This window comes from Coccinella septempunctata, chromosome 6 (assembly GCF_907165205.1).
Source record: "Coccinella septempunctata chromosome 6, icCocSept1.1, whole genome shotgun sequence".
NCBI lineage: Eukaryota > Metazoa > Arthropoda > Insecta > Coleoptera > Coccinellidae > Coccinella > Coccinella septempunctata.
Window position 1 is genome coordinate 23345583 of NC_058194.1, and position 25059 is coordinate 23370641.

Below are 25059 nucleotides of genomic sequence, written 5' to 3' on the forward strand. Positions count from 1 at the left end.
GATGTTGAGAATATTATAAATCACGAAGAGTTTGAAAATTACATCTCGTTCTTCTTGGAAATCTGGAATCCTACGTCAGAGCCTCTCAAAGAGATCCAGAGCAATTGGAACAAACTTGAAATAGGGATAAACTCTTCAAAGTAAGATTGGAGAGTTTTATTTTTCTTAAATTTGTTGGAAATTCGCGGAAACTTCCCGATATTACCTCTATGGAGTTTTGTTTGCTGATCCGCCTGTCGGTTCGGATTTTCGATTTTCCATCGGGAAAAGTTCGCAATATGAAACCAGGGAGATTGTGAATATTAATGAGGCTCGGCGGGGGAATCATATAGAAATTCGAAATAAGTTTATGATTTTCAATGAAACTTTTCGCTTATCAACGAAGTTCCCCACCGTAAACGTATATATAAAAAGTGACAAGTTATTGGACCGGAGATCTGGTAGTTGGTCTTCGATGGAAGTTGTGAAAAAATTCGTAAAATATTCATAAGAATTTGTCGAATGGTAAATTATAACTTATAATAGGTGTTTTTATATCAATGGAAGTGATTTTCATATTTTGGAGAACGCCACTTCCCCTCTTTTAGATGTAGATTTCAGACAGAAGTTTGCTTTTCCTGGTAAATGGTATAAATGTGGTCTTGGCAAGGGCGGTTCCAGTGGGAGGGCCGTGGCCCCTCTTTGAGTCAATTATTTTATCGAATTTTTTTTCAGAATAGGTTGTTCTTTTAGATTAGGCATCACATTGGGATCTACCATGATTTTTCTGGGATATACGGGTGTCGAAAATTGACCTTTGAAATATTCCCATAAAGATGGGATCGGTTAAAAAATCGTCAAGAACGAACGGCTGTACCTAGAGCGCGATGAAATTTCGAGATTCATTACCGGTAGATTCGGGTGACTTGGGACAGTCCTGTAACTTGGGACAATTACCCCCTTGCAGATTTCTTTGTTTCTAACCATTTATGAGTAAAGGGACAAACTTATAAGATTGTGTAGCGTCTTTTCGGTTAGTTTAACAATTAGTTCCTGTTGAGTTTGCCGTGACCAGAGCGTTTGAATTGACAGGAAAAATTAATGAATTCAGGGGAGTAAAAGCGCTTTTTTTTATGGCCCTTATACTTTCTGGTGTACTGTACATGTGTTTCACTTTGTGCATGTGTAATTTTTTTCTGGATACGTGGGATATTGAGCTATTACATATGTCATGAAACAAGGTTGTTTACAAATTAAACGGCAACCCGGATGTCATTAATTTATTTTGTTGTTTCATAGGGTGGCTTGGGACAATGCCGAATAGATACAAGCGGCGCATTGGCAGCAGGAAATATGCCGATTTTTCGCAGGATATTATTAATTACGTTATTTTCACGAAAAAATCACCAAAGAATGAAAGAAATCAAAGTTCCCTTGTTTTGTTTAGTTTTTTTACATTTGAGTAGCTATATATTTACTTTCGCTGTAATATGGGTCTATCATTTAATTTCCTTACGGAATTTCAACTATATAATCACAAATTCTAATTTTTCAAAACTATACACCGTCCCAAGTCACTTATTTCATTTGAGAGTTGAGAAATCAATAGATTTTAACTTGTGTCCCAAGCCTTTATAGGGTGACTTGGGACAAGTATATTTCAGTTTTTTCATAATTTATATCCGAATTCTGAAGAATGGTATATATCCTAATTAATAGTCTGAGTCATTAAGCATATTCGAACCTCTTTTTCAGATGAAAATAAGTCACCGTTTTGAAAATATGACAAGTTGAATTCAACAATCGTTCCAAGTCACCCGAATCTACGGTACTAGAAAAGTTGCTTTCCTGATAACTTGATAGAAGTATTTTTTCGAATAACGAAAAATGATTTTATTTCCCTTCAAATAAGAATAAATTTTTCTTACAAATATATAGCTTTTATAACAATTATAAAGATACTCCCATTTTATACCAACAAACTCCTTACAGAATTACAAATATAAAATTATGAATCCCCCATAAAATCACTGCTGGAACCGCCAGTGGGTCTTGGTTGGGTCAATGTTTAGCTCCACTGAAAAGCACCATTGCAAATTTTCATTTCCATTATTGCCTAAGAAGGCACAGTTTCGACACAAAGATGTTACGAAACGCAAAAGAAATAAAGGGAGTCGGAAGACCGAATGAAATTGAGTGTTTTCTCACACTAAACTATAAGAAATGCTCAATTTCAAAGTTATCTTACATAAAAAGGGGTCCGTTCTTAGGTACCTATATAATCTCAGCATTGCACTGTGGTTTCTAAGCTTTTTCTCCGATCAACGATAAAGTTTATTAGGCTTTGGGCATGATTGCAACGAAAAACGTTCACATGAACCGCACTTTCAGGTCCTATTCATCCGTTAATAATAGGGTGTTTAGCAGTGAGGAAGCAGACTAATTTATCGATATCAACTGGCCTTCCTCCAGTGGAGCGCCGTAAGCATAAATCTTCGTTTATCTACCTCTCTCATCAACGAAATATGTTTAAACAGTAGCTATCTAGTTTGATAAATGGTCCCCAGCACTGTTATTATACACCATAAAAATACTTCCGATTTTTATTTTCACGTTTTCCAGGGTTCACTTGCCAACTTCTCCGGTTTTCAAGACGTATTTACAGCTTTTTTATCTTCCCCGTTGTCTTATGTTTACGTCAACGTCGTAGGGAATCTACATTTGGATGGATAACGTGTTTTGTTACCCGGCTGGCTGGGGAATATTGGGTGGAAGAAGATGAATTGTGTCATCAAGAAAAAGCACCAGTCGGTCCTCAAGAAGAATGTTGATGGCAGCATTCTTCACGGAATATATTCGCCTCCTTTCTCGACTTAACGATATATTGTAACAAATTCACACAGATGCGATGTCTGTTGTTCTGAAGACGATTCATTCTTCTGGATCTAGATCTGGAGAACGATTTCACACAAATTCGCCGTTTGTTTTGCATATCTTCAAATAAACAGTGAACTTTCAAACTTCGTTTTACGAACATTCCATTTCTTGCTAATGCTGACCCTCGAAGCATAGCACTATGAAGTAAAGTGGTTGAAAAATTATCCACATTATGTATAGAGTTACATTATGAGTCAGTGTTTTTCAGAACCCTTAAAAAAAACCTTCAAGTCCAGAGCACATTTTAGGGTCTGTATCTTTGAAGGGGGATGGATTTAACAAAAAATTGTTATTGTTATTGTCATTTACAGATAACCTTGTATCTATATCGGTATACATATTACTTCTCCATGTTAGGTATTTGAATTTATATACTGCTCCACAAGAGTTAGGGATATCGTATTCAATCGTTTTAAATATGTAACATTCGAGAAAATCTCTGTAAAATCATTTAAAACTCAATAACAACTTGAATCGATCCAATAAAAATCAGTATGAGACATTTAGTCAATCTGGTCGCCTTTTTTTTAAATTTGGTTCTTTGGAAATGCTTCATGAATGATCTTATTTTGAAATGTAGTCAGTTTATCAACGGCTTCGATTTAAAACGAGTTTTCTGAAAATGCCAAGACGTAAATTAATAAACGCTGAGGCTAATAGGGCTATCGGAATGCTACAGGTGGCCTAACTCAGGTTGTTGTAGCGTAAAGGCTCCAAGTCAGCCAAAGTGTGATATCTCGACTTTGGGGAGACAGGTTCCGTGTTGGGAAGACCAAGGCTTGGTGGGCGACGAAAAACAACACCTGCACAGGATCGTTTCGGCGAGAAGAAAACCTACATCTACGTGTAGAATGCTACGGAAAACTCTTCAAAATGCAGATGGGGTCCAAGTTTCCATCGAAACCATCAGACGACGTTTGAGAGAGGTGAATCTAGGTTCTAGACGTCCATTAAGAGGAGTTCCATTAACACATGACCATAAGCGTCAAAGACTGGAATGGGCAAGTCAACGTATCAATTGGAACGATCAATGGCGTAATGTCCTTTTCACTGATGAATCCAGATATGAACGATTTTCAGATTCTCGAAGAATAAGGGTATGGACAATCCCACGCATACCCCGTAATCGTCGCTATGTCCAAGAAGTCCATCCATTCCGAGGGGGTAATGTTATGGTATGGGCCGGGATATGTTTCAACGGGCGCACAGATCTACACATTTGTCCTGGGAATATGATCGCCTTACACTATAAGGAGCATGTCATTGACAATGTGCCAAATTTTCACGCTGCTATTGGTGAAACTTTTCAATTTCTAGACGATAACGCTAGACCGCACCGTACAGCCATAGTTGAGAATGCGCGCGAGGAGCTTGGTATTCCACATTTACCAATACCTCCGCACTCACCAGATTTGAATTGCCTAGAACATGCATGGGATATGCATCAAAGAAGATTAGATAATCATCAACCTAACCCAGAATGCTTAAATGATCTGAGAGAGCTTCTGCCCCGTTTATGGAACCAAATTCCTCAAGAAATGTTCAACAACCTCGTGTGTAGTATGCAAAGAAGATGTCAAGCTGTTATTGATGCCCGTGGAGGCCATACATTGTATTGATAGTCTTAAAATGCTTGAATTCTCTGGGAATAAAATTTCGTTATTTTACTCGATTTTTCTTAACCACCCTGTATACGGTGCAGACCTACAGCCTAAAATTAATTTGCAACTTGAAATCATATCAATATGAATTTTCATCACAAAAATCTTATTTTAACTATATTTTTTTGCAATTTAAGTCAATATCCCTAACTCATGTGGAGCAGTTTATTTTGAATAGTGTTGAATTTTAAAAATTTCAGAGACTAATGATGGACATTGTTTTTACTCCAAGATAATGGAATAATAACTGCTATACATATACCAGCCTAGATAAATTAAGAACATAATTTGCAACCACAGCATTCAAAGCATTATCATAATATGTTCTTTTTTTTAGACGAAAGACTTCTCCGCCGCCTTATCCCAAGACATGCAACACCAGAACAGCAGCAGTCAGCCGAACGAAATGGATGTCCCAATGTCGGATACCGCAACCCTTAGAATATCACCCCCTAGTTCGATACCGGGACTGAAGCCACACTTACACCGGTATAACGTTTTGGGACCTAGTGAAAAAAGTGTGTCTACCCAAAGTACACCGAACAGTGAGGAAAGTAATTCGCCAACGGAGATGAACTCCTACAAGAAGATGGTGGAGAAACCGCCCTTGATCAAGAGGATAGCTATGGGGTTGACGGGAACCTTGAGCAGCGTTGACGATGATAACTGCCCTCTAGTGTCGGATAATAATTCTAATGCCAGTACTCCAGGTGAGGAAAAAGTTTTCCAGGTTGACCGAAGTTAAAGAAATTAAGAAAAGAAATTTTCTATCTCGTATTGTAGGTACTGTACATTACAAGATGCAAAATTTATTTTCTATTTGAGATTATGCCATGCTTTCAGCACTGCTTATTCGGAGTTTCGTGAAACTAGATTATAAAAAAAGAAATGCGAATACTAATGAACCATTTATCCCAATAGGTAGTCCCACGAATCGTCCATTATCTGGAGGATACGTCAACGAGTCGACCGACGCCGATAATAAGAACATCCATATCAAAACCACAGTAGAGAACGTAAGAAACGACAAAGAAATACACAAACATCTGGAAATGATGGACAACTGCAGGCTGTTACAAGGTTCTCCGGCCTCCTTGGATCACGATTATAAGACCAGGAGGTTTTTCCTGCACAGTTCAAGCAGTTCCAGCTCTTGCACGCAGATAACTGAAAACGGGACACTGCTGAACTTCATGCCTGTAGTGCCACCACCACCTGAAAGGACAGATTCCCTGAACAATAAGGAACAGGAAGAATTGAGAATGGCACCGTGGTTCCAGGCTGGTATACCGAGGGAGATAGCGCTCGAGATACTAGCTCAAGAACCGATTGGAGCATTTATGGTTAGAGAAAGTACAAGCAAGCCTGGTTGCTTTGCTCTTTCTCTGAGGGTGCCAAGAAATTTTCAGCCAACTGGAATTGCTCATTATCTAATCGTTAGGACTAATAAAGGTTATAAAATACAGGTAAGGAAAACTCATTATAATTTAGCATGAGTAGGAAGTCTTCGACCAGAATTTGAGGCTAGGAAAATAAACTTTTGGGAGATCTTTGAAGGAATGTTCAACACCAGAGGTGCCATTCAAAGAATCACATATATTATCAGCATTACCAAGTTCAATTCTTTTGAATTGATGGTCAGATATCGGATGATATTGTCTGTTGAACAGCTTTTCTTCGGTTCCGAAATCCTAAAAATAATTTGTAATACCCTTCACCTTATCTTTCATCTTCATGCGAAAAAATCATTTTTTTTTTCGATCAGAGAAGACAGTGAAAAAACTCTGTAACCAATACATCATAATTCCGTATTTTTCAGGGTTTCACGAAAGAATTCACCACCCTCACTTCCCTCATCACCCACCATTCAGTCATGCCTGAACTTCTACCCTGTCCGCTGTCGCTGAACCGGTACAATCCCAGTTTCGCCAAGCAGGATTCAAAGAAAGACTTCGCCGATATCGATCTGGACCCCGATTACAACACTTTGGCTGATTTCAGGAAAATGATGGCCGATTTGAATGTGTGAGATTCGGTGACGAACATTTCAAGTGATGGTAGCTCGGTTACTTATTATTTCTTTACGTGAACTAGTCGTACCCCAGTATCGATAATAGGGGTGATCCGAATTACTCGATTACATTACCTCCAAGTTGTTTTCATTTCGAGGAAAACTGACTTTGTGAATCCGTGGAGCTTCCATCGAAAAAATTAGTATAACGTGCGAGTAAAATGGAAAGCTGTAGGAGTAATTGTTCACCCTTTTAAAGACGCAATGCCTGTGTTTCTTGTGATATACCTTCAAAAGATAAAAGTGTTCTGATAGGTGTAAAAATTGTTGTGGAAATGGACCGATGATCCTAAACTTTTATAATTTTTGTTACTGATATTCGAAACAATGGTTGTTATTTAACCCCTTAACGTTAATCCTTAAGTTTCAATTTTCCCAATCACAAAAAAGCTTAAGCTACTTACAAGTGTTAGTTGGTAAAGGAAAATGCAATGCTTTACGATTTGTCTAGTTTCAGTGATTTTTTGGACCAATGAATATATTATTTGTATATTGTAAATAGTAAATAACCTAGTCTCCAGAAAAATTATATACATACTTACATTATTGTAACTGATGAAAATATAGAAATTGATGACATTAACTATCAACTATTGAAATATTAATGGCTTGAAAAATGCTCATGAATTGCATTATTTATTATCAGATATGTTTCTTTCAATCCATTTTTTCACGACGTTGTTGTTTATGAGTATTTCATACTTAGAATTCATGATAGTGTTAAATGAGATACCTATCATTTAGAGTTGTTACTTCTGGCAGTCTTTTTATATTCAACAATGTCAGTAAATGTGAAGTAATTAATCTTTTTTTTTTCAATATTTACCTACTCATACATGTGATTGATTGTTTCCATAGTTCGCTGTGAAATAATTATATTGGTATGGGAATCTTCAAAAGAGAAATTTTTGTCAATGGTTCAACAATAAAAGAAGTGTTATTATACCCTTAAACATTTACTGACTGTTTATAATCGTTCCAACCTAATATGTAATATAAAACTATAAAAGTATTTATTTCCTATGAATAAATATAATTTTTTATTCACCTTAATTGTGTCTCATTTCATTTTAGAGATCTTAATTGCATTTAATTGCTGAATTAACATTCAGAAAATCTAATTTTCAAAATTCGTACAGAATAATCAATGAACAATCATCAAGCACCTCTTTATGTGACTACTGTTACGTATTCATTTAATGAAGGACTTCGAATATATCTCCTGAATTAACCAAGTTAAAGTTTACAGCGCAAGATATGTGGACGCTGTTTTATATAGTATTCGTCTCAAGACAATTGCCTTCAAACAAAAAGCAGGTGATGCTTAAACAGAGTTATTACCTACTGAAGGCTATAATCTTTCAACACCCGGTTCTTCAAAAACCGAACTGAATTTTGGAATAGCTATTGCAATGAATCGATCGCGTATATAAATTTATCGTGAAATGAGTCTGAGAAGAGATATTATCAAAAAACTGTTTTAAGGCGCCATTTTTCCAATATGGCGGTGAAGTTAAATGCAATATGGCAGAGTTAATAGCAGGCAAGTAAGAGCTATTCCACTACCGCCTAAAACCCATTTGAGGGCATGAAATAACAAAAATATCAGATGCTATCAGGGGAAAATGTGACGATTTTTCTACTCTTATGATGAAATATATAAAAAATAACAAACTAGTATAAAATATTTATTTATGTTCATAATATACATTTTATTTATCTTCTTTGAGAACATGTTTTGCTCTTTCTGGAACAAATGGTACAGTTCCAGGTGTGGAATGAGTTCTTCTGTTCGACTCTTTCCTCTTCTCTTTTTGTTTAATAACACGGTGTTCTTTCAAAGCATTGTGGACATGCTTGGGCACCTGTCTGTGTCTTTTTATTCTTCTTACTTGTGGGTGACTCGCAAATTTCTCCTTCAGAGCTTCTGCATATTTTAAAGACTGTTTTTCCCTGGGGTTCAACTGAAAGAAAATAATGACGATAATTAGAAACGGCCATCTATATGATGTTCATTGAAGAAAACCAAATTTGTGTACTCACCGGTCCTAACTTCTCAGACGCTCTAGCTTTCCAAATTCGTATATTCATTTCATCAGAGCCACTCATAATATACTTATCATCCAAGCTCCACTGAACACAGGTAAGTCTTTGCATTCTCTTTGTATGATAAATATCTCTAGAATGTCCTTTATCAGTTTCAAATATTCTGATAGTCTTATCATAACTTCCTGTTACAAATTCTTTGCCGGTTGGGGAGTAGTCTATGTAAGTCACTGCTGCCACATGATCCTGATGGATGTTCACTGGACGATTCAAACGTCTTGTATCAAAAGTATATAAACTAAAAATTCAAAAACGCTAATGAATTTTCAATCAAATAAAAATGAATAAATGACCTACTTGTAATCTTCACTAGCACAGGTGAAAATATATGATTCCATAGGATTAAAACATAATTTATTAGCTCTAAGTTTCATCACAACTTTTCTAAGAGGTGCTGCTTCTCTCATATCATATAAGATAATGCTTCTATCACTAGCACAGCTAGCAAGTAAGCTAGTTTCAACTTGATTAAAAGCAATATCATATAAAGAATCTACGCCCCACTGGAATGTTTTAATGGGTTCATTTCTGGTTTCATTCCAGATTTGACAAACTTCACCACATGTTGCAAATATCGGTTCTTTTCTATGATGTGTAAGCCCAAATAAAACAGATTTGCTGAGAACCTATAAAAAGAAATTTTTAATTTAATTCACACAGTTCTTATCTGCGGAGAAAAATGACTAGACTTACAGTATTAACAGGCTGTTCTTCTTCTCCCTCAGCTGGTACCGAGGAACTCCATGTTTTTATTGTCTTATCGTCACTCAAACTGATGAAATGTTCACCATTTGGTGTGAAGGTAATTCCTCTAACTACACCTTCATGTGCCACAAAATTTCTAAGACATACCTTTCGAGGAATATCCCAAAGCCTCAATTCACCATCGTATGCTCCACTCAACAACTTAGATAGATGAGTTGGATGTTTGGCCAAACAAGATATGCTGTCACTGTGCCCATCCAAACTACAAATAAAAGGTTTGGCAAATATACGTTCCAACTTCACTGCATTCAAAGCTCTTGTGTACTCCCTTGCAGCTTCAAAAGGATGTAATTCTGGATCATAATTGCGAGGAACTGAAAAAAAAAGTGGTTCAAGACAATATAATTCAACGAGCAATATTAATAACGTTACCTTTATGGAAATCGTGTTTTGTTTCTCGTAAGTATTCATCAGGATTTCTGCAGATTACTTTAACTTTCACCATATTCGCAAAACTCCTTGGACATTGGGTAAATGAAAACGATAAGAGTTGTTTGGTTATTTTTCAAATTCTCGTATTTTGCAAGCAACAACGTGCGCCAAACTGTCAAATTTAGGTCAATAAATAGGTTATCACTAGAGACTCTCTATGGTTATCACTTAAGGACTAGAGACAACTGGCAAACTGTCACTGTTTTCTTTGTCTGTGACAAGATCACTTGGCAAAAACTTTTTTGCCACTTGCATTTTGTATTCGATTTTCTTTTGACCAATGGCCTTAGTTTCTGTCAAAGTTTCAAATTTTCTCTAGAAAAAAGAGTAGAAATCACTTGACATTCAAAAAGAAAAACGTATCGAAGGTTATCTTTGTAGAGACTGTAGAGTTTTCTCTGAAACCAACGATTATTTCTATGATTTCTGTGGATTAGTAAGGTTAAGTTGAAAGTTTCCAGATTTTTCCAAACAATCCAAAGAAAAGAAAAAAGTTTTGCTACCCCTCATTCGATTTGCTTTCACAGCGAAATAATTTGTTTGCAAATATGCATTCATCGAAAGTTGTTCTGAGTTCTAGGTATTTATACCGTTTTATTGGGTTCAAAAGAGTTCAGAGGAACATACATGCTTGCACTGCAAAGTCTATTCTCTGTACCAGTACAACAACTGCTGATTCAATAAACAGCTTCAAATTAGATAATACATCACAGGTTAAAATATATAATCGTCCATTTCTATCCGAATCCCACAATAAGTATTGTACGATAGGTTCTTCAAAAAGATTTCTATCAACTCGAGGTTCAGATGAAGATGGTGTCGATGAACAAAATCCTCAATTGCCAGCAACAGTTGCAGTACCAGAAGTTTGGCCGCATGTGCCAGTCATTGCAATAAATAAGAATATAGTTTTTCCAAGATTTATTAAACTTATTGAAGTAAGTTAAATTGATCTGGAAATATATATGCCTTTCATGAAAATGCTGTACAAATGATTTCTTCAGATAACAAATCCACAATTGATTGAATTGATTAGGAGAAAAGTAAAATTGAATCAACCGTATTGTGGCATTTTTCTTAAGAAGAGTGAGGAAAATGAGGCTGAAGTAGTGAATAATTTGGATGATATTTATCATATTGGTGTATTTGCGCAAATACATGAAATGCAAGACCTTGGAGATCGGCTTCGAATGGTTGTTATGGCACATAGGAGGATAAAAATTACTGGTCAAATTCTAGACATTGAGGAAGAGCCTGTTAAAGGTATTGATTTCAGCACTCCTCATTGAAATTTTGTACTAATTCATCCTTAAACTTTCTTCAACATCTCATACTTTGAGAAATAGTTTGAACAAAAACCCTACTGAATAGCCTAAAACATAGTAAATTCACTGAATCAAAAAGTGCTATATTATTAAATTACAGCTCTTCAAATAAATCATTTTGATTTATATTTTCATTTATATAATATCTCTTATCATTTCGATAACTCAAAAGTATTCATATTATATTCATCTCTTACATATTTTTGCTTATTCCATTTGCTGAAATTAACAGACTTATTTTGGAGAAGCTATTTTACTGTACATAATGAAATATTCTACTTCAGAAATGAAACTCACATTTCCTTTATTTAAAACAACCATGAACGTTATTCTAGAAGAAACAGATGCTGAAAAGAGAAGAAGGAAACACAGAAATAACAGACTTAAGAAAGGTTTGACTGAAACTAAGTCATCTGAAGTTAAGGAAGTTCCTGTAGCAAAAGATACAGAAAAAGAAACTGAACAGAAGAATGAAAAAAAGGATGAGGATAAGGAGAAAAAACTTGATGCACTGCTAATGGCTGAAGTAGAAAATGTAGTGCATAATAAATTTAGGCAAACCGAGGAAGTTAACGCCTTAACTCAAGAAGTTATTAAAACAATAAGAGATATTATAAGCTTGAATCCACTATACCGAGACAGTTTACAACAAATGATGCACCAAGGACAGAGAGTCGTTGACAATCCGGTTTACTTGAGCGATCTAGGAGCAGCTTTGACAGCTGCTGAATCTAAAGAATTACAAGAAGTATTGGAAGAGATGGATGTAATATTGTCAACATTCTTTGTCTTTCTTCTATTAAATTCTATTTCGTTTTCAGATTCCCAAACGATTAATGCTATCACTTGCTTTATTGAAAAAAGAATTGGAATTGTCGAAACTTCAACAGAAAATTGGTAAAGAAGTCGAAGAAAAGGTTAAACAGCAACATAGAAAATATATTCTTCATGAACAATTGAAGGTTAGAGTTTTATATAATTTATATGTACAATTTATATATAATTCTCATCTCTTCAGGTTATAAAGAAAGAGCTTGGCTTGGAAAAAGAAGACAAAGATGCCATTGGTGACAAATTCAGGGAAAGAATTAAAGATAAAGTGGTTCCCCAAGCAGTATCGTCTGTTATTGATGAAGAATTAAGCAAACTAGGTTTCTTGGAAAGTCACAGTTCAGAATTCAAGTATGTTGAAAGTATTTACTTGTTGATCATCTTTTCCAATTCCAGAATTTTTGTAGTGTTACAAGGAACTATTTAGACTGGTTAACCTCTCTACCATGGGGTGTACAAAGCGAAGAAAACTTGAATCTGCAACGTGCAACAGAAATACTAGATAAGGACCATTATGGAATGGAAGATATCAAAAGAAGAATATTGGAATTTATTGCTGTGAGTCAGCTGAAAGGTTCAACACAAGGAAAGATCTTATGCTTCCATGGCCCTCCAGGTGTTGGCAAAACTAGTATTGGTATGTATAAATTACTAAAAACGTACTACTGAAACACTGGACTAAACCTTCGTAATTCCCTCACATGGACTACCTTCCTTATCACACTTAATTGCTTGTTTGTTATTTTTAGCTAGATCAATAGCGAGAGCCTTGAATCGTGAATACTTCCGATTTTCGGTTGGAGGAATGACAGACGTGGCAGAAATCAAAGGACACAGAAGAACTTATGTGGGTGCGATGCCTGGAAAGGTCATTCAGTGCCTTAAAAAAACGAGAACGGAAAACCCTTTGGTTTTGATTGATGAAGTGGACAAAATTGGCAAGTAAGGCAATAATATGCTTGGATAAATATTTTATCTGAAAATTTTTTTATTCACTCTAATGAAAAAATTACAGAGGTTATCAAGGAGATCCCAGCTCTGCTCTTCTAGAAATGTTGGATCCAGAACAGAATGCAAATTTCCTTGATCATTACCTTGATGTTCCTGTTGACTTGTCCAAAGTCCTATTTATATGTACTGCAAACGTTACTGACACAATTCCTGAACCTTTACGTGACAGGATGGAAATGATAGATATGTCCGGATATATTGCTGAAGAAAAATTAGCTATTGCCAAAGAATATCTCCTGCCCCAAGCGATCAAAGATAGTGGGCTTAAAGATGATACAATAACGTTAACGGATGATTCTTTGAAAACGTTAATAAAAAATTATTGCAGGGAGTCTGGTGTTAGAAATTTACAAAAGCATATAGAGAAAGTGAGTGATGAAACAAAGCTTATTGTATGTTTATGACTTGCATTTGTTTTAGGTTGTTCGAAAAGTGGCTTATAAAATTGTGAAGGAAGAAACTGAATCTGTAACTGTTACCCCTGAAAACTTGTTCGAGTTCGTGGGAAAACCTGTATTTACTCAAGATAGAATGTATGATGTAACCCCTCCAGGTGTTGTAATGGGATTAGCTTGGACTGCAATGGGTGAGTTCAATAAGCGATTTTTAGTTAAATAACTAAACTAACAACAAACTTAATTAACTTTAGCAAATATTTTTCTATGCGATTTTGGTTTGAATTATTCTAAAAGTTCAATTCATAATAATCAACTCATTGCTAAAATTCAGGTGGATCAACATTATTCATTGAGACAACAACTAGAAAAATTCAAGAAAAAGATACTGGTGAAGGAAGTATGGAACTAACTGGACATTTAGGAGAAGTGATGAAAGAGTCTGCCAAAATAGCACTTACTGTTGCTAGAAATTTCCTGAATAAAGTTGATAAGGACAATAAATTCTTACAAACTAGGTTGGAAACTTTTCCCTTCTTTCTAATTTTGCGTTTAATTTCCATTTTTTTTTACAGTCATCTACATCTGCATGTTCCCGAGGGTGCAACACCCAAAGATGGGCCTAGCGCAGGTTGTACTATCGTGACTGCTCTAGTCTCGTTGGCCCAAAATAGGCCAATCCGTCAAGATGTCGCAATGACTGGAGAAATTTCTTTAATGGGTAAAGTTTTACCAGTGGGTGGAATCAAAGAAAAGACAATCGCTGTAAGTTGAACTATATTTCTTCAAATTGAATTTTTCATTTTGTTATTGTCCTTTTTTCATGAAATGTTAGTTCTATTTCAATTTTAAGAAGAGCACCTACTATAATAGTGTTGCTTCATATTTCGAAATGCTTGGTTGCTTGATTACATTCAATAAGCATTATTTGTTTCAGGCAAAAAGATCTGGAGTTAAGTGCATTATTTTGCCTGATGAAAACAGGAAAGATTTCAACGACTTGCCAAAGTTTATAACTGAAGGACTGGAAGTACATTTCGTGAAACAGTTCGATGAAATTTATCAAATAGTTTTTTAAACAGGATGTTTGTAGATGTATTCGGAAGAATTGTATATTGTGAGTTGTTTGATTTAGCAATTGTAGTAAAATTGTTCTCTTTTAATTACTACATTGCACATTCTCTTAATAAAAGAATGAGTTGTTTTATATTTATTCATAATTTTGTATTTTGTTTTATAAATAAAATATTTTGGAATAACTGATTTATTTTTTCTATTACATTCATTGTCGAAGACCCCTAAAGATCATTCTATTTAAATTGAGGAGATATTCTTAGAACTTATAATCTAAAACTTTCGGAAGCACTAGCAGGTTTTGATGCTGTAAAAGTCCGTTTACTTGAAGTTCTCATTTACATAAAAGAGTACTAATTATGTTATGGTCCCCTGTACTCGATGAAAAGGGTGTTACTTTAATAAAATTCAATTCATATAAGGCAGTAAATATATTTAAATCAGTTTGTCCATTTTTGGCTGGAAGTTCTTTATTCCTTTTCCCAATCAGGAATAATTTTGTCTTTCAAATCGTAAGTTTTTCCATGCCTACCAATTCCTAATTCAACAAATTTTTTGGCACCTTCTATTGATTCTTCATTGAAAACTTTTATTGCATTTTTCCTCTCATATTCCAATAACTTCTCCATTGATTGCTTGAATGCCGATTGATACAAAGTTTCTCTATCTTGTAACAAGCATTCTTGAGGAAATTTAGCCAAAGAACCAGCAACTTGAATTGCTTGACCAAGCGCTTCAAACAACATAATTTGAAATTGACAGTTTTTAGAAGAGCGAGTTGCAATTACCTGTTCCACAGGCAACAATGCGGTTTGCCAGTCCCCATTGAAAGGCTTCTTGCGCTGTTATAGTTCTTCCAGTTAAAATAAGGTCTAAAGCTCTAGACAGCCCAACTACTGAAGAAAGTCTAACAATGCCACCATTGGCACATGAAATCCCTTGAAAAAATCAAGTCATTTTCCCGTAGCAAAAATTATATAAACTTTATTACCAAACCTTCTATTATACATTCCCATCACAGCATTATCTTCTATTACTCTAAGGTCACACATGAGTGCTATTTCAAATCCTTCAGCAACTGCATAACCACTCAATGCTGCAACTAGAGGTTTTTTTATTAATCTAAGAGGTAATTCCTGCAAAGATTATGATGGTATCCTCAAAATGTGTTCTTTAATATTTATTATTTTATGTGTTATTATCATATTACCAATTGTAAAATTTTATCCTTTTTCAAATTTTTCGTATCCAGTTTTATGAATTCTGTGAGATCAGCTCCTGCACAAAAGTTTCCCCCAATTCCATGTATAACAGCAGCGCAACTAGATTCATCTGCTTCAAACCTTTCTAAAGCTTCATTAATATTTTTTGCCATTGAATAATTTATACAATTTCTTTTAGTGGGTCTATTCAGTCCGATGACTGTTATTTCTCCTACTTTATCAATAATAACATCTGCAATGAGAGAGTATTCATACAATTATATTACAATGCAATTTAATTATGTATACAACATTCAAGGGTAACTAACTCACTTTTTTCATTCTCAATATCTGTACAAACATTTTGCGAGGCAAATTTTCGTATATGCTTGAAGTGAATACTTTTTCCTATAAATTTCAACATATTTATAGGTATACTGCTTAAGAATAACTAAGAAACAACGTATGTCTAATTAAATAATTATAACTAATCAATAACTAATTAATAACTTATACATTGGACATATTTTATACGTAAAATAATCTATGCTAATAACCACAGATCACTAATATATAATAGGCTAGCCTATATAATAACTAATCACTCATTCACTAATTAACTCATTAACTCCTAAATTATTAATTATTCTTGGTTAGGTATAATCACAGAGCGGAACGATTTTGTTTTGTCAAATTTCTATGATATTTACGCTACACCAAATATTTCTTCTTTTTCTACGTATGAACATGAAAATCAGTTATTTTTGAAACACAGATTCCAGCCAGCAGATTTAAATAAATATATTAGGCTATATTTAAGAGTATTTGACTATTTGTTGCTGATAGATCTATCAAGCCGATATAGATTCGTCGTCTATCTATTTATCCACCCCTAGCTAGTAGGACCACAAACAGACTTGTAGGAATATATATTCATGATTCCAAATGATTTCAAATCTGTTTATTGTTAATCTTATTATTTATTTTGTACAAGGCGCAAAGTGAGCAGCATTGACAAATTCGACAAAATGAATACAGAATAGTTTTGAAAGCAAAATTAATTTCTGAATCATTGTCCCTTTACACAGCAAATTTTCATTCAATGATTATAGAGTAAGGTTACTCTATAATCTTTGGAGTAGATATATTTATTTCAAAAATTGGGTCGGATCGGAAGAGAATCGAATAAAATCCAAACACGTTTGATTTTTTTATTAAAATAAAAACGACAAATTATATATGTTTACGCAATGCACATTTCCTTGGAACAACATACTAACCCCCCAGAATTTTTGCCTACATTATCTTGCTTCTTCCCTTCAGAATGTGTGCACTAAGTAGGTATAATTTATATTTATTTAGAATATTATGACCATGAACAATAGGTGCACAAACTGATCCAAAAGTTGGATGAAAGCATAGCAATTTTGAGCCCTTAGGCTATGTTTTCAGCAGACTTTTATGAACTTTATCAGTTGAATTCGCCGGGAATATCAGTAGGTACATACTATGAAAAAGATGAATTTTCATGTTTTTCAGGTATTTATCCGACGAAAAATTCTATCGAAATTAAGGAGGCAGGTGATAATTTGTTGCCCCTATTGCTCATTACAATGATATCATATAACTATTGAAATAAACTCTACTTTTCATGATAAATGAACCCTGCAAATGATGAATGGAATTATAATATTTTTTTCACCCACAATTCTTAATACACTCTGCTTGTATATAGTTGAATTTATAATTTTTTCCAACACTTAATTGAAGAACTAAAATATCGGCTCCTGTTTTATGTAATTTTATGGGGTTATATGTTGCATGAAAAATCAAGTAACATACTTTGAATGAAAATACGTCAAATTATATTAAATCCATAGATAACCTGATTGAATCCGTTATGAATCCATAATATGAATGGTAGGTATTATAAGGTATAAGGAATATAATGAGTGCATGTTAATGAATATCATTTCTACTATAGGGAGCTCGACATTTTTGTTCTTCATACCAGACCTTTTTCTAGTCCATCTTTTGATCGAAACTGAAGAACAATTGAAATAATCGACTTAATCTTGTGTGAGAAATGTAGTCAGAATTCATTATGAAGTTGGTTCTAATTCCGAGTAAGTATAGTGAAAAACAATTTTCGTGGTTCATAATAGTTGAACGGGTATAATATTTTGATTTGTGGTGTGCCCATTTTAAGTTTCAAAGGTGAGTAGTTATGGTGATTCTATTATACTTATTTCATAGCAGGTATATATGTACAGTCATTACCTATCTATATATAAGTTCGCTATGTATAACTAACTTTCTAATAAAGTACACTTATCATTATATTGCATCATATTGCATATTTCACACAGATGAGCTGAATCAATAATTAGAAGGAGAATTGAGATGAATATATTTTTGAGCTGGTATTAGATAATTCAAATTATTTTGGAAAATTGGCTACCATTTCAACCAATTATTGAAAGAGCTCAGTCTGTTTTTGATTCAGGCTGGTTCGTGCTCGAAAATTTTAAAAGTTTATTGGAAAAAGCAAGTGCTGAAGTGGGGTATTTTAAAAAAATACAATATGTACAAACAGTTTACGAAAACTTATCGTTTCATAAATATAAACTATAAAAGTATGCAACAGGATTAAAAGTCTGTATTTGAAGAAATTAATCTCAATATTACATGATATAAATCTGAAAATACAATATAAACAGGTCGTAACATTAAATAAACATCAGAAACCGCAATTATGAAAGAATCTGATGACTTGCATCAATCATGGAATAGTTGCAAATTAATCTGACTTAATATTTCTCCACTCTCTATGAATATCGAAATCACTAATGCTCAGATTCATTCATTTTCGCAGATCCACAATAAACTATATTCTATAACTATAACCAATCAACAACAAAAGATAGATATGAAAAAAGATTAGAAAATCATTTATGACCAGCAAATTGATTTATTTCCTAACCACGCTGAATATTTATGCAATTTTCTACTACCTGTACACTCCAACGTCCATTTCATACATTTTTTTTCACATATATGTTTATAGTCTTTCGAAATGTCATTTTATGTTCGGTACCCAATTTGGGTTAGTGTAACTTCGTTATAAAGAAGATTTTTGAGTATCTTGAAGATGGTCAAACGTGTTTCAATAGAAGTATTTCTACTGAACATTCGATTATTAAATATAGAAAATTGATACTAGTCAAAAAAAACTTAAGGAAAATCTGGAGACATTGCTTACTTTTGATCGTCTTCGTACTCTTGTTTATATGAAGAATAAACGAAAGTAAACGATATTTTATTTGACTGCAATTGAGTTATTTTAACCGATCATCAATGAAAATGAATTAAGATTTACTAATGGAAATAACTTCCAAACAGAGGAACATTTAATAAATATATGTTTGAGCATTATTTTTGTTGTCATTTCAATTCAATATTCATTGTCTCAGATGAAAGTTTTTTTCTAATAAAACCTTCAGTTATAAATTTTAATGTGTACTGAACGATTAGTACGTTTATAAAGAAGATTATTCTGAATACATCTAATTGCTGAACAACTTATATTCACCTATGAATTGATTTCGAGATTATCCATATCTCAGTTCCAGTGAATAAGAATATGAAAGTTACCATAAAATTGGATGTAGTCAGAATTTTTCACAACCTTTTATTATTTTCAAATAAATTGAGAGAAAAATTTTTGAATTGTGCACTTGATGTTTGTATAGTTATCGTCTGTGCGAACTTTGATATTTGCTACAACTAATTTATAATGTGAATAAGGGTATGTTGGTGTAAAAGATCTGAATATTACCTACCTTTCGAAATATTTATTACGGTTAAATTTCATATGCTCCGAAAAATAACTTATCTCATGTTTTGATATTTGTTTGCGTTGAAATTGTTTCATTTTGAGAAAAATATAATATCATTCTGTTTGATATTTGTATTCGCACAATAAAAGTTGAAAAAGAATTCATTTTTCAATTCCATTGTTAATTCTACAAATTCTTTGGGTTATTATGTGATATAATACATCAGCATTAGCATTATTTCGAAAATTTGTTACGAAATTAGCTGCAACTGTAGAGTGAATTAGCAGTAAAATAATTTACTTACTATCCTATCCATAACTTTCTGATTTCCTTATTCATCCAAGGCTTACATTTTCCTATCCCCAAGGTTCATAATCAGACTATGAATCATTGAATCATCTATTAAACTGCAGATTCATCTGATTTTTATTTTGGCAGTGTTCCGATAACTATTGAATTATCTGAATATAAAGGGTGTAGAAAATCTGTCGAAACAAGGGGCGAATCAAAATGTATTGGAATCAACTGGTCTTAATTTCTCAAAAAATCAAATGAAATTATGGATAAAAGCAATTCAAATTTCTGTAATTATTCGTAATGAACTAAAAATTTGCAATGATTTTTTTATATATTCGTTTGGGAATTCGTTATTGCAAAAAAAGTTTCCAATTTTACTTTAGATCAATCCTATACAGTTGCAGTTAGATCACGTTGCAAATAATATGTAAAATTGAGTAGTAAAAATAAAATAGTTTTTTCCACAAATAAGAACATAATATTGAATTCATTCTGATCCTAGAAGAACCAAATCATCTGCCACTACGTCTGAGATGTGTAGATAGATGATCCAGTACATGAGGTTGAAACAAACAAAACAGACGGGAAAAACTATTCGGGAATACTTGTCGATATCTGATGGTGTAGTCCCGTAAAGTTTGTTGATTTCCTTACCCGGCTTCAGGATATGATGGGGAAGACCCAACTCCTCGTCGGGCGCGCTGTGGGATCTGGAGCAGTTAACTTTGCTCTCCAGAGTACCTCCTTTACTGTGCGCTTTTGGGTCATGTACTTTGTAACGTACCTCCTGAAACATGAAATTCACTCAAAACCGTCAAATACTGTTTTTGGACTAGGTATTCAATTTCACTTCAATATGTTTTTTTTGTAAGGATGGATCTCGTGACCTACTAATTTTAGTTTATATAAAAGACTCACTGCTTGTTTTGGGGCATGTCCAGGGGCGTCCTGACCACCGTTGACGAATTTCTTCTGCTCAAGCATTTTTTGAATCGCCATGAAACGATTCATTCGCATTTGTATTCTTTTTGCTAAGTAGCCAACTGTTGCGTATTCTGGAAGAAAAATTAATTATATTAGACTATGAGGAAAGTTTCATGTGCACCGAAAAATTATGGTTTTAGATATTCTAATTTTAATTACGGATATGAATTACTTCGAGTGGAGAAAAGTTCTAGAAGTCTGCAGCGAAAAATACGTTTCATTTAGTCGCATCAATTCACCGCCAAGTTTCCAAGCTAAGGGATAATCCTATTAACTATCCGCAAGATGTCCGCAGCTAATAGCTTTCTAATGAAATACCTAACTACCCTGTAATGCATTCTGATGTTCGCTTCTTGAGAAAGTAATTTCTGCATGCAGGATATTTCGTGCAAGAAATATGGAGAGCCTGAATTTCAGTGGCATTCTCTTTATAATCGTAATATAAGCTATATGTTTGGAAGAAAACTACTTAGTAACTTTTTTTTTATGTCGCACAAGTTCTAAAAGAGGAACTGTTGTAGTAATAAGTCTGGAAACTTCATCGACCTTGGTGCAACCGTTCGGTCTTGACGAATTTTTAACTGACCTCTACTTTTTCGGGATTTTTCGAAGGACAGCTTTCGAGTGGTTTATCTTTCAATAAAAGTAACCGTAGATGGAAATGTGATACATATTCTGAAAGAGTAACTGTTCTAGTGATAAATCTGATAATTTGATCCATCTAGGTGCAACCTAGACGGTCTTGACGAATTTTTAACTGAACCCAGCTTTTTCAGGATATTTCGAAGGTCAGATTTCGAGTCGTTCATCGTTTATCTCTCAATAGAAGTAACCGTAGATGAAAATGTGATACATATTCAGAAAGAGAAACTCTTCTAGTGATAAATCTGAAAATTTCATCCATCTAGGTGTAACCGTTTGGTCTTGACGAAATTTTAACTTAACCCATCTTTTTCAAGATTTTCGAAGGTCAGCTTTCGAGTGGTTTATCTCTCATAAAAGGTAACCGTAGCTGGAAATGTGATACATATTCTGAAGGTGCAACTCTTCTAGTAATTAATCTGAGATTTTCATCCATCTTGATGCAACCGTTCGGTCTTGACGTATTTTTAACTGAACCCATCTTTTTCAGGATTTTTCGTAGGTCAGCTTTCGAGTCGTTTACCTCTCAATAAAGGTAACCGAAGAAGGAAATGTGATACATATTCTGAAAGAGCAACTCTTTCGACACGAGTATCTCCCTGAAAAATTATCTTAAATCTAAATATGATACAAATGCTTGAATTGGAGTCTTGTATAGATAGCGTAGCGGTGAGTGAAATGTAACTGCTCAAACAATATAAACCTAAGTGGTTAGCTCTGAAGAGCCTGATGATACTTTTTATGGAAAGCCGTCGAAATATATGCAACCACCCTCTATTCTCCTCGAAAACAGAATTAATTTATTCAAGTGTTCACCAAAATTAAGATTACATTCTTTCGAACTGAAAAAGCCTCTGTTCCTATCTCAATGCGACACGCACTCTATAGTCAAGCGTCTGAAAATTACAGGCGACGGAACTCTCCAGTGTTACAGTTCAGTGATGTGAAAAAAAAACGACGAGCATCCCCGGAAAAAAAAATTGGTGAAAATAGGGTTCGAGACGAAGAATTAGTCCGAATCTCCCCGACACCCAGTAACAAGTGTCTCTCCGCAGAAATCTGGACCACTTATCTCAACGGTGAATTCACTGTCTGAATGGATGTTTATTTCGTTACTTTGCTCCCATCGAATCTCGGAGCCCTCAAGATTGCCTTGGAGTGTTATTAAGTCGAATTTGATGCAGTGAAAAACGCATTTCGGGAATAGATGTAGGATGGGACGGTGAATTTATGTTATTACTCTGGAACCTATCGGACCGGATTTCGCCTCGATGAACTTTTTTAATCACATCAGCTCAATTGGCTCGGTCCCGAGTGGAGAATAATGGATATGAATTTGGGGACACCTTATCCGATCGGACTTTGAAATTTAAAATCAATTAGAGGTTGGTTCCCTTGGAATCTGATTGGCACGACAAGATGCGGTTAGAACGTTACTTTTCGATTTTATGCTGCAAAAAATTTAGATAATAATTAAGGGTTTGACAATTCGGAAATAACTGAAACCTTTTCTGAACACAGCCTTTCTCGAGAATACCCACAAACATGATATAGTCAATCTTAGCAAAGAGTTGGTACTCTTTGATCTTAATGATGATCTGAGACAGTTATCCTGAACATACTGGGAAGAAGCATGAACTGAATTCAATTTGAAGAATATATTTTAGAGTAAATCTTCTAACTCTTGAGGAAAATGGATTTTCGATTCCATGGGCGAATGTATAATTTATCATTAAGCGTAATAAATAGTCCGTTTTGTTTTTTCATTGTTATTTTGAAAACACAATTTTTTTAACGGCTGCCAAATTGCTTGGAATCTATGAGAAATATTGGGATTTTTTTCTGGCAGCCAAGCAGCTTTGGACATGTCAGAGCTTCTGTCATTTTCATTGTATTGCATACGCAAATAAAAGTTGTCGGGAAATTATTATTATACAGGGCGAGTCTTTGACTCGAACAAATGTTTTAACAGTAGATTCTTGAGGTCAAAAGAAGTACTTTTTTCCTTTACCATTTTTTCCGAATCGGCTTGGTTTAAAAGATACAGGCTGTTAAAAAACCATGAAAAATTATATTTTTAGTTCTATCTCACAAAAGTTTTCTCGAATGAAATGAGTTTCGGAATATGGTTTCTTATTTATTTGATGTATCTTTTTCGAACACAAGGTATCACCCACGTCTTCCAATTTTCTCATTATGATCACTACGTACCATAAAAATACCGAAAATTCAAAGAACCCAACTGTTGAAACTAAGCTGGACGCTATCCAATGAATATTTGAACGTTGTGTAAAATAAAAGTATTCTTTACATTTTCTCACATAATGTGCCGTTTTCGAGTAATTTGATGTTCAAAAATTGAAAGTATCTGTAAAAATTTGAAGAATTGGGTAGTTTTAGCTAGTTATTCTGCGGGTAATTTTGTTTTTCCAGGGGTGAGCTCATTATGAAAACTTAAAATGGCTGGAAAAAAAGTGTTTCTTTTGACCTCAAGAATCTACTGTTGAAGTATTTGTACGAGTCAAAGTCTCACCCTGTATAATTTATTAAATTATCGCCGCTATTGACGAATCAAATTTTTTTTTATGTTGGGTATAGAGACCATCAACTACCAATCATGTTTTTGTTGATGATAATATTGGTAATTTCGAAACTTTGATTAACGGCCTTCCACAAGGATCAGTTTAAGCACCTCTTCTTTTCAATATACATCTTTGTGATATGCCTACTACTTCTTCTGAGAACTTTATATACGCTGATGATATTGGCTCTTGCATTCCCTCATTCTGAATTTAGATGCATAGAGAATAATCTATCTAGAGATTTAAAAATTTGGAGGAATTACTTCTTCGAGTGGCGTTTGCGTCCTAACCCAAATAAAACCGAGGTTTCGTGTTTCCATTTGAATAATCATAAAAAATATAGAAAATAGAGCGTAGTTTTCGGTAATTGTTTTTTTGGAACATAACTTCAATCCAAAATATCTAGGAGTTAAGCGGTATTCCTAGCTGAATGTCGAAGCTGATTTGGAAAATTTGCGTCAGGAGATGAAAACTAGGAATGAAATCCTGCATCAACTAACTGGTACCTCATTGGTGCTGATGCACCTACTTATCGAATGGCAGCCCTAGCTTTGGTTTTTTCGGCCGATGAATATTATTGCCCCGTTTGGGTTAATAGTGCTCATGCGCAAAAATTGAAGCACAGCTAAATGTTTCTATGAAAATCATAACTGGAACTATTAGATTTTCACCTATTCAATGGTTACCGGTTCTTTCAAAAATTGTACCGCCCCATATTCGTTGACAGACTGCAGTTATGAATTCTTGGAATAAGTTTCACTCCTTTCCCGACTCATATCCAATTCTGTCCTATATTCCACATAATACTATTCCAAGACTGAAGTCGCATGAAACCTTATGGTCTAACTCTTTCCTTAATTAGAATGTGAGGAACAAGGCAGTCTGAATGGAATACGTGCACCAATTTCAACCAAGAATTTTGAATT

General features: G+C 34.3%; 5 protein-coding genes across 9 annotated transcripts in view; 2 read left to right on the plus strand and 3 right to left on the minus strand.

Annotated features, from left to right (window-relative positions):
• The window catches only part of LOC123314849, a 358596-nt gene extending 350895 nt beyond the window's left edge, over positions 1-7701 (plus strand). For all 3 annotated transcript variants that reach the window (XM_044900234.1, XM_044900235.1, XM_044900236.1), the window contains 3 exons: positions 4915-5287; positions 5499-6043; positions 6397-7701. In XM_044900234.1, coding sequence (XP_044756169.1) covers positions 4915-5287; positions 5499-6043; positions 6397-6606 — 1128 coding nt within the window. In that variant the 3' untranslated portion in view covers positions 6607-7701. The remainder of the gene's footprint in view (positions 1-4914; positions 5288-5498; positions 6044-6396) is intronic.
• A 622-nt stretch (positions 7702-8323) lies between these two features.
• On the minus strand, positions 8324-10088 carry LOC123314978 (DDB1- and CUL4-associated factor 13). The gene is made up of 5 exons (XM_044900476.1): positions 9892-10088; positions 9448-9833; positions 9052-9380; positions 8692-8992; positions 8324-8612 (listed from the first exon to the last, which is right to left on the minus strand). The coding sequence occupies exons 1-5, from the start codon at positions 9962-9964 to the stop codon at positions 8361-8363; spliced, it is 1341 nt and encodes a 446-aa protein (XP_044756411.1). The 5' UTR covers positions 9965-10088; the 3' UTR covers positions 8324-8360.
• Positions 10089-10365: 277 nt separating this feature from the next.
• On the plus strand, positions 10366-14776 carry LOC123314977 (lon protease homolog, mitochondrial). 2 transcript variants are annotated; one of them, XM_044900473.1, is made up of 12 exons: positions 10366-10889; positions 10956-11214; positions 11561-12042; positions 12098-12238; positions 12295-12458; positions 12515-12744; positions 12857-13049; positions 13123-13486; positions 13539-13704; positions 13848-14031; positions 14089-14278; positions 14451-14776. In XM_044900473.1, the coding sequence occupies exons 1-12, from the start codon at positions 10500-10502 to the stop codon at positions 14589-14591; spliced, it is 2904 nt and encodes a 967-aa protein (XP_044756408.1). In that variant the 5' UTR covers positions 10366-10499; the 3' UTR covers positions 14592-14776. The 2 variants fall into 2 exon arrangements, with proteins under 2 accessions (XP_044756408.1, XP_044756409.1); XM_044900474.1 differs by having other exon boundaries at positions 11612-12042.
• A 227-nt stretch (positions 14777-15003) lies between these two features.
• On the minus strand, positions 15004-16392 carry LOC123314979 (probable enoyl-CoA hydratase echA8). Its single transcript, XM_044900477.1, has 5 exons — positions 16123-16392; positions 15798-16042; positions 15579-15723; positions 15376-15525; positions 15004-15320 (listed from the first exon to the last, which is right to left on the minus strand). Exons 1-5 carry the CDS (start codon positions 16211-16213, stop codon positions 15058-15060), a joined length of 894 nt encoding a protein of 297 aa, XP_044756412.1. The 5' UTR covers positions 16214-16392; the 3' UTR covers positions 15004-15057.
• Positions 16393-16988: 596 nt separating this feature from the next.
• Positions 16989-25059, minus strand: part of LOC123315486 (gamma-aminobutyric acid receptor subunit beta-like) — a 44729-nt gene continuing 36658 nt past the window's right edge. For both annotated transcript variants that reach the window (XM_044901190.1, XM_044901189.1), the window contains exons 8-9: positions 20844-20980; positions 16989-20712 (exon numbers count right to left, since the gene is read on the minus strand). In XM_044901190.1, coding sequence (XP_044757125.1) covers positions 20413-20712; positions 20844-20980 — 437 coding nt within the window. In that variant the 3' untranslated portion in view covers positions 16989-20412. The remainder of the gene's footprint in view (positions 20713-20843; positions 20981-25059) is intronic.

Coding starts and splice junctions, on each gene's coding strand:
- LOC123314977 (XM_044900473.1), top strand. CDS start 10,500: ATGCATTCATCGAAAGTTGTTCTGAGTTCTAGGTATTTATACCGTTTT. Junction 12,745..12,856: donor TGTTGGCAAAACTAGTATTG/GTATGTATAAAT, acceptor TGTTATTTTTAG/CTAGATCAATAGCGAGAGCC. Junction 13,050..13,122: donor GAAGTGGACAAAATTGGCAA/GTAAGGCAATAA, acceptor AAAAAATTACAG/AGGTTATCAAGGAGATCCCA.
- LOC123314978 (XM_044900476.1), bottom strand. CDS start 9,964: ATGGTGAAAGTTAAAGTAATCTGCAGAAATCCTGATGAATACTTACGA. Junction 9,834..9,891: donor AAAACACGATTTCCATAAAG/GTAACGTTATTA, acceptor TTTTTTTTTCAG/TTCCTCGCAATTATGATCCA. Junction 8,993..9,051: donor TGTGCTAGTGAAGATTACAA/GTAGGTCATTTA, acceptor TTGAATTTTTAG/TTTATATACTTTTGATACAA.
- LOC123314979 (XM_044900477.1), bottom strand. CDS start 16,213: ATGTTGAAATTTATAGGAAAAAGTATTCACTTCAAGCATATACGAAAA. Junction 15,526..15,578: donor AATGTATAATAGAAGGTTTG/GTAATAAAGTTT, acceptor GATTTTTTCAAG/GGATTTCATGTGCCAATGGT. Junction 15,321..15,375: donor CATTGTTGCCTGTGGAACAG/GTAATTGCAACT, acceptor TGTTGTTTGAAG/CGCTTGGTCAAGCAATTCAA.